The sequence below is a fragment of the Quercus robur genome, chromosome 8 (assembly GCF_932294415.1).
Source record: "Quercus robur chromosome 8, dhQueRobu3.1, whole genome shotgun sequence".
In the NCBI taxonomy this organism is placed as follows: Eukaryota; Viridiplantae; Streptophyta; class Magnoliopsida; order Fagales; family Fagaceae; genus Quercus; species Quercus robur.
In genome coordinates this window covers 52,394,677-52,403,958 of record NC_065541.1, presented here as the reverse complement: position 1 = coordinate 52,403,958, position 9,282 = coordinate 52,394,677, and the positions used below count along the sequence as shown (strand labels likewise).

Sequence of the window (9,282 nt, the reverse complement as noted above, 5' to 3'; positions counted from 1 at the left end):
ATAATATTAACTATAAAAAAAAGATTGGTCAAATTTTGTGTCCTAGGCATACCGAAAACAAAAACAAAAATTACTTTTTGCTAACCAAGTCATTATTTTTTATTTTTTGATAGGAACTCAGTCATTAGTATGGGGCACAATTCAACCCACACGTGAACATGTCTCACAGCTGAATTTCTTCTTATTCAAGCAGTTTAGCACTGCTTTCACTTGTTACAAAAGTGTCCCAAGTTTTATCATCAATGGCAGAAGCAACAAAAAAGTACTTTGCTTCTTCTCTCATTTTGTTTTCGTAACAGTGCTATGACACTGCAATTTATTTATACTTTTCTTTTTATTTGTTTTAATTTTTTTACTTACTTTTTCCTTTCAGGTATGCAGTTGTTACAGGGGCCAATAAGGGGATTGGTTTTGGAATATGCAGGAAATTGGCCTCAAATGGGATCATGGTGGTGCTAACTGCTAGAGATGAGAAAAAAGGCCTTGAAGCTGTTGAAAAGCTGAGAGAGTCTGGGCTATCTGACCATGTGGTATTTCATCAGCTTGATGTGGCTGACCATGCTAGTATATCTTCCTTAGCAGATTTCATTAAAACCAAATATGGGAAGCTTGATATATTGGTAAGTTTGAAAATGTTCCTGGTGCTTAAACGAGCCATTTGAATTTTGTATATTTATTTATTTTGAATATGAATGACATAGAATAGGAAAGAGAGGGGTAGAAGGTATTGGAAATATTGATATGAGTGTAGACTGTAGAGTCTAAGCAGTTAACACTATACCTTGCTTAAAAATTTGTTGTAGACTGCTCTTGTTATAATCGCATCTTATTTACTGCAAATTGAAAATTTTGATATGATTGGTCAATTATCAAAAGATTAGAGATTCTCGACAATACTTGCTATGAGTTATATCTTGTTCATAAGTTGAACTTACAATATAAAATAAATGATAACAAATCTTAAATTTCTATGCAGGTCAACAACGCGGGGATTCCTGGAGCTATAATTGATGGTGATGCTTTAGCTGATTCAGGTAATGATATGGTAAGTTCTGTAAGTATGATATTTTTTCTTTGCCAAAAAAGAACAGTGATTGTACTTGGATGTAACTTTGAGGAAGAGTTACTTGATTGTAACTTCAGGATTAGACATTATCTTGTTATATAGCTCTTTTTGATCATTGTTTAATTCCTAACAAAGTAAGAAAGAAACATAAGCCAAACCAGTTTTGTCCAGCCAAAAGCCCTCTTGTAGCCTGTAGGTTGAAAGTAAATAATCTATTTAAAACTCCCAAAGGAAGAATGTAATAAAAGTCTTATTATATTAGTCATCATTTCCCAATAATGAATATCCTCATTTCCCAATAATAAGGGGCCGTTTGGTCACCATGTTTAAACACTAGTGTTCAGTGTTTAAACACTGAACACTAGTGTCCAAAAACAAAAAAAATGTGTTTGGTGTATCAGTTCTGTCCCTGTTGTTTGGAAAACATTGTTCAAAAACCAATGTTATAAAACCCACTTTTGAAATCAGTTCCGGATAGCTTTTAAACAATAAACACTAGTGCTTAGTGGCAATTCCGTAATTATCTCAAACAACAAACACTAGTGCTTCGATCAGCTTTTTCATACTTTCGTCAGTTTTTTTTTAAAATGTTTTGGCTCTCTCCTGATTTATGGGCCCACCATGTTCTCTCTCCTAATTTGAAATATATTTATTTTGTACTTTGGTTAGCTTTTTTTATCATTCAAAACACACATACTAAACACATTTTATATTTTTTGAACATTGAAAAATGTTATTTAAACCATGATACCAAACACATTTTTTTGTTTTATTCATACTAAAAATACATTTTTCAACAACACTTTTTAAACCACAATTTCCACATCTTTTTAAACAACAATTTTTGAAAACTATGACCAAACGGGCCCTAAGCAACTGATTTTTGCTAAGACATTATCACAGTATTTAAATTTTTGTAATAAATGATTTTATATGCTACAATTGAAACTCTTCATCAAATATCTTCAACCATACACAATAAAAATTTTGTCATTCATACTTTTTTCTTTATCATTCTACATGAGTCTAGGTGCAATGTTTAGCTTACTTAGTTTTTAATGAACACCCATTTTAGGCAAAAAAGAAAAAGAAAAAAAAGAAGAAGAAGATAACAAAAGGCATGTGTCATTGAATTTTCCATTAGATAAATTATAAGTTTCGAAGATTTAAACCTAGAAAATCAATGTCCTCTAAGTAATAAATAAAACATCTTATATCACAATTCAAACTTTCTAAGCATTATTACCATCTAAAACTCAAAATACGAGAAATTTTTTTTTGAGATGTTAAAATTTAGTGGGAGTATTTTAGACATTACACAATTGATATATTTTAAGATTCATAAGCTTTCATTAGGATTTAACCGAGAAAATAACAATATGACAAATTTGCTATTTTTCAAAATATTAATGGAAAAATTGCTTGATTTTAAAGTTTAAGAAGGAATTGTGAACTACCCCAAACAAAAAGGATGAAAAGTGTTTTAATCTTAAGTATTTTTTTTCTTTCGTATAAAACTATGTGTTTTCACGTAAAATGGTGCATAAATATAAAAATACAATAAAAAATACAAAAAGTCTACTCAAGAAAACTGTATGTAAAGCAATGAATTTTGGCTCAAAAAAATTAACTAAACCAAAAAAAAAAAAAAAAAAATCTAGAAACACAACAGAATGGTACAATATTTTCATAATACCTTTATAATTTTGTTATATTTTATTTTGACTTGTAAAGAATTGATGCTTCAGCAGTTGTAAATATATTAAGACAACAACAAGATGTCTTAACATTTTCACAAGAGAAATGCTATGTCTACAACATTTCACAACAAATCATAAGTAGTAGGTTGTTACGAGTTATTATTGTTAGGTAAAAAAGTAATTTCATTAGTAAGTTTAAATTAGAACCAATAATAATTTACCACAAATTATTTTTTATTAAAGTGTTGTGAGAAATGTTGTGGATGTAGACATAGCATGATGAGATGAAAAAAAAAAATGTTGAAACTGTAAAAAAAAAAAAAAAAAAAAAAAAAAAAAAAAAAAATCATCAAATTTAAATTTACCACAAATGTTGTGTTGTGAGAAATGTTTGAAACTGTAATTTTTTATGCATGTGGTAGTTATTATGGCATGATGTAGGGGTATGCATGTGTCGGGTTAAGGGGATTTTTGACCCAACCCACCATGGTAGGTAAAAAAAAATTCAACCCAACCTACATGGGTCGGGTTGAACCCATGGGTTAGACAAATTTATAATAATAATTATTATTAATAAATTGAATAGAAAAAAAAATATAAATATAAATATAAATATATTTAAAAAAAAACCCAAAAATTAGTATCAATGTAACTCCTTAAAAGCAAACAACACTAATTTATTGGGGTTTGTGTGAACTAATTGGCTTTTATATAGGATAAGAAGAGCTAGTTATTTTAAAAAATTTATTAATTATATAATATATTTTAAATATATATATTAAATATATGGGTGGGTCGGGTTGGATTTGGCGGGTTTGGAATTTTATGACCTAAACCCAACCTGACCCGCTATCAAAAAAAAATTTTGTAACCCAACCTAACCCACGAAGCCCTAAAAACCGATCCAACCTGACGGGTTGGGTTGGGTCGGGTTGGTTTTAGTGGGTTGGCGGGTTGGTTGCACACCCCTAGCATGATGAGATGAGAAAAAAAAAAAAAAAAAAAAAAACAGGATGACATTGATATTTCTGGTCCCAAAGTTTTGCATGAGTGCAAGGAAGTAAGTGAAAAAAAAAAAAAAACCCTAAGATGGTAGATAAATGGCAAAGGATATTAAATAAAGTAATGAAAGTGGTTGTTTTGGGTTTAATTGGGAGCTCTCCAGTTCAAGTCCGGGCACCAGCACTTTGAAAAAACTCCCTAGGCCAGTGATTTACCCTGTTATGGGCCCACCCGTCGCGAATAGTGATTAATCTCTGGTTGAAACTTTTGAGAAAACACTGTGGGAAACCAACCAAAATATATATATATATATATATATATATATATACACACACAAAGAAACAAGATTTGTATACCCTAAACAGATGGAAAGATGTATGGTGTGTGACGTGTTTCACCACTCTTCTAGTAATGTTTGCTTTTCATATGTAAATCTCCCTCCCTCTCTAGAGGCTGTATGCAAGGGAGATTCCCCTGGTTGTTCTGGTCCGTAGCTTTAATAGAACTGCAGTTTAAAAATATATATATATATGTATATCTCTCTCTCTCTCTCTCTCTCTCTCCCTATTTCTATTTATATTTCTATCTATTAATTATATAAAAAGAGTGAATAAGACCCTGTTTTCATCACTCATCACTCCTCACTCAATTTTTGTCACTCATCACTCACCACTTAAAATACCCTAACTCCCTACATGAAGTCTGTTTGGCACCATTACTCAACTTGTCATCACTCAAATATTTCTACTATTTTGTAAGACCCATGCCTAATTCACTCATAGCCCCTAAAAACTCTCTCTCTCTCTCTCTCTCTCTCTCTCTCTCTCTCTCATCTCTCTCTTTTTGGTCTTTTCTGCATTGGGTTGTATGGAGACCTCCCTCCACCCTTTTCGGCTGACGAAGACAAGCCCAGCAACACCACCGTCTGGTCCAGCAATGCCAAGATGGCTCCGTTGCCTCTCCGCAAGTCCTCTTTGGTCTTCGCTCCGCTGCAAACCATTCTCAAATCTCAAATCAAGGCCAAAACCCCCATCCGACACTGGCGGTGCAGCCGAAGAGCATGACGTCGTTTGCAGCTTTAGCAATGCCATCACCGATGCAGGAAGACTCAGGGCAACTGACATTGGTTGGGGTGATGTTGTCGATGATCAAGGAGTACGATCCGGTGAGGAGCTCAAACCCAGTGAAAAAAAAAAAAAAAAAACCCAACCCAGTGAAAGAAGAAGAAGAAGAGTGTGAAAGGAAAAAGAAAAAAAAAAAAAAAAAGATGATGAAGAAACCAAACTCACCAAACCCAGTGAAGAAAAAAAAAAAGAAAAGAGGGTCAAAAGTTGCGGCTGACTCTGACCGTGGGACCCATATGTAGTTTTAATTACGAAAATGCCATTGAAAATAGAGTTATGGAAATTGAAAACACCTAAAATGTGTTTTCAGTTTCCATAACTCGTCACTCAAAAATCAGAGAATTGAGTGATGGAAACAGAATTATGAGTTATGGAAACATGAAATCAAAACAAGCCTCTTAGTAATGGGTTCCACCATTTTTGAGTTATGGGTGATGGAAACAGAGTTATGAGTTATGGAAACATGAAATCCAAACACTCCCTGAGCTTCTCTACAATATTTTTTTGGTTTAGTCAAGTTTTGTCTTCTTGTGAAGTTAAAACGGTGCATTTGAAGAGAACAACAATTCAGTCAAAATTTAAAGATAAACTCAAACAACAGGGACTCACCATTTACTGCCTCTTATCTTCTTCATCTTCTCTCTACATGAATTTTTTTCTTCTTTCTTTTCCTCCCAAACCACCAATCTGTACTGTGATTCAACTCCTTCACAACCCAGCCTCAGAACCGATCTCTCTCTACTAATCCAGATCAACAAAAAAATTTGAAACCCAAGAACATTTGCAGTCGATCTGCATGAGAGAAAAGCTAGGAAAAATGGTGCTTAAAGCCTCAAACGCTGTTTGTGATCTCTGTTGGTTGGTGGATGTGCAAGAGATAGACGATTACAGGTTTGAAACTTTGTTTTATTTACTTATTTGGCACTACAAAATTATTGTTGCTCTGAAAATTGGGGAAAAATGGAAAGAAAGGGAAGGAAATTGAGGATTTTTGGTGTTCGCTTTCAGTATCAAAAATTCGGAGCTCAATTCTCCCAAAATACTAAGTTTTGAGTTTTTGTGCGTATGTTTGTGTGAAAGTTTGGTAAACTCAGATGGGCCAGAATATTTAGTGTTATATTTAGACTATATGAATGAAAGTTTGGATTTTTACTCAGGTTGAATTTGTGTTGTGTTTGCTATTTGTAGGTGTTCTTCTTTGCAATTATCTCTGCGTGTGAGATTGAAAGTTTGGATTTTTACTCAGATTAGATCATTTTTGTATGTTAATATTTGCTATTAGGTGTTCTTTTGTCATATCATGTATGTAATTATGTATATATGTATATGAATAAAAGTTTGGGGTTATTTTTATTTCTTACTAATATCCTATGAATTTGGTGTATGCTGCGATGTAGGATTGGCTTTTCATAGATGAATCAATCTAATTTGTAATCCTCAGTAGAATGCCATTTTGGTTGTTGGAGGTAAAGAGATTAGAGGCTCTATCTCTGATCTGAAGGGACCCTATGGTTTAGCCCAAGCCTCGATGAGTTGTGGTTTTGGCTAACAATCCATTGAGGTCCTTGAGATGGCACAAGGTAAAAAAAAAAAAAAAATTGTGGCCTATTCTTTATATTTTCATGGTTCTGTTGAATGTTATAGGCTTTTGAGGATTTTAGATTTATAGGTATTTTGTTTTTGTTCACACAGACAGTCATCAAGCAGAGGATTGTGATTCCAAGGCTGCAGCAGAGCAAGGGTGAGTTGTGTTTTTTTGTGTTTGCTTTGATTTCAAGTTTAAATGCTTAAAAATTTTAATATATGAAGAAGGGGCTTGGTTTTTCTTGTATATACCAGCATGGGGAACAACTCCAAACTCATGGTGGAGCTTTCTCACGGATGCACCAGTGATATCAGAGGCAGTTGCTTAGGAGTTGAACTTGCTAAGATGTCCATTGGTGCAGCCTCACTTGGACGAATTCAGATGGCTTGTTCAGGAAAGGAAGGTGATAGACTTCAGAGGCTCGGTGACATCCCATCTAGGGAATTTTCCAACCATGAAGCTATTTCAAACAGTCCAACACATGGAGAGATGCGATCTTCTTCTATGCTGCAGGGAGGAAATACAAGGGATATTGAGTTACATGATGATGTGGAAACCAGATTGGATGGCTTCCAAGGATCTACTGAGGAGGTTGGGATGGAGCATGATTGCCTCAGCTAGGATGGGGACTAATCCACTAGAAATTCCTAACAATCATTGTGCAAAAATGAATATCATAATGTGGAATTGTAGAGGTTCCCTAAACCTGGATTTTAAGAGACGTGTTATGGAGATTATGGTAAATCATTTTCCCTCCATATTGATCCTTACTGAGACTAGAGTTGGTGGTGTTAGAGCTGCCAAGATCATTGAGGAACTTCCCTTTGATGGCCTTTTCGTTACTGAAACTGTTGGTTATGCTGGTGGTCTCTGGCTCTTATAGAAGAAAGAGGATGTTGAAGTTTTTGTGCTGTCAACCACGGAGCAAGAGATCCATGCAACTGTCAAGGTATGTCATTCAAACCTTACTTGGCTTATTACTCCTATTTATGCTAGCCCTCGTATAAATGAAAGAAAAATTTTATGGTCTAATTTAATGCAAGTAGCTAAACTGCATAAGCTTCCCTGGTTGCTCCTTGGAGATTTCAATGAGGTTCTGTGTGGGGAGGATAAACTTGGGGGTAGATAGATTAATCTTAGCCGAGCACTTGATTTCAAAGAGTGTTTGGACAATTGTAATCTGCTTGATCTTGGGTTTTCTGGGTCTAAATTCATCTGGACTAATTCAAGACAAGTTTCAGACCTAATTTTGGAACACATAGATCGCTGCTTTGCTAATCCGGATTGGAGATTACTTTTTCCAGAGGCTTCAGTGACCCATTTGCCAAGAATTTTCTCTGATCACTGTCCTGTGCTTCTTAAACTTTCTCACCCCCCCCCCCTCCCCGGTTGATGAAGAGAGGCCATTTAGATTCCATAAATGTGGATTCATCATCCTGATTTTCCTAATGTTGTCAAGAAAGCTTGGGAGTTGGAAGTGAATTTGGGCTCAGCCATAAGGAAATTCACAGAGAATGCTAAGCAATGGAACATATCAGTTTTTGGAAATATTTTTACCCGAAAAAAAAAAAAAAAAAAAAAAAAAAAAAAAAAAAAAAAAAAAAAAAAGTACTTGCCAGGTTGTATGGTGTTCAAAAAGCCCTTGCAAATAGACCCAGCCATTTTCTCATTTAGCTTGAAAAAGACTTGACTGGGGAGTATTCAGCAATCATGCAACAGGAAGAGGAGTATTGGGCGCTCAAATCTCGTCTTAATTGGGCTGCTTATGGGGATCGAAACACTTCATTTTTCCATGTTTGCACCCTTGTGAGGAGACACAGGAATAAAATCAAGAGTATTAAGAATTTAGTGGGTGAATGGATTACTAATGAAGCTGGGGTTAAAAAATTCTTTTTGTCAGAATATAAGAAGTTGTTTAAGACCGAGATGGCCTTCTCTACTCTTTCCTCTGATATGGAAAATTTTGCTTGCTGCTTTTTGTCTAAGGAAGATGGGGATTACCTAAGTGATCCTGTTATGGAAGAGGAAATAAGGCAAGGCCTGTGGGCATTGAAGCCTTTTCAAGCGCCTGGTGGTGATGGCCTGCATGCTGGTTTTTTCCAGTACTTTTGGGAAGATGTTAAACACTCTGTGTGTAATGAAGTCATTTCCATTTTTGATACGAGAAGGGTGCCAGAATACTTGAATGAAACACAGATTACCCTTATTCCGAAGTGCCTTAACCCGGAAAGCTTTAGCAATTATAGGCCAATCAGCATATGTAATACCATTTATAAAGTGGTCACTAAGATTATTGTGGGGCATATCAGACCTTTTCTTGACAAGTTGGTGTCTCCTAACCAGGCCGCCTTTGTGCCAGGAAGAAGGGGCTTGGATAATGTAGTCATAGCACAGGAGTTGATTCATACACTGGATAATAAGAAAGGAAAGTTGGGGTTTATGGCAATCAAAATTGACCTTGCCAAGGCATATGATCGTCTTGAGTGGTCATTTATACGTAAAGTGCTTAGAGCATTTCATTTTCCTCATGTTCTCATAAACTTGATCATGAGCTGTGTATCATCTACTAGCACCTCTATATTATTCAATGGAGGCAAACTTGAGACTTTTATGCCTTCTAGAGGGATTCGCCAAGGTGATCCTCTTTCTCCATACCTATTCATTCTTTGTATGGAGTATCTTGGTTTCTTAATAAATAAGAGTTGCATGGAAAAGAAGTGGACCCCTTTGAAAGCTTCCAAAGATAATGTGGAGATATCTCATTTGTTTTTTGCCGACGACCTCTTGCTCTTTCCTAAAGCTAAT

General features: G+C 35.0%; 1 protein-coding gene across 1 annotated transcript; it reads left to right on the top strand.

The window, feature by feature from the left end:
- The first annotated feature begins 242 nt into the window (after positions 1 to 242).
- LOC126696463 ((+)-neomenthol dehydrogenase-like) lies at positions 243 to 6,143 on the top strand. The gene is made up of 4 exons (XM_050393200.1): positions 243 to 262; positions 374 to 620; positions 977 to 1,045; positions 6,081 to 6,143. The coding sequence occupies exons 1-4, from the start codon at positions 243 to 245 to the stop codon at positions 6,141 to 6,143; spliced, it is 399 nt and encodes a 132-aa protein (XP_050249157.1).
- The last annotated feature ends 3,139 nt before the right edge of the window (positions 6,144 to 9,282 follow it).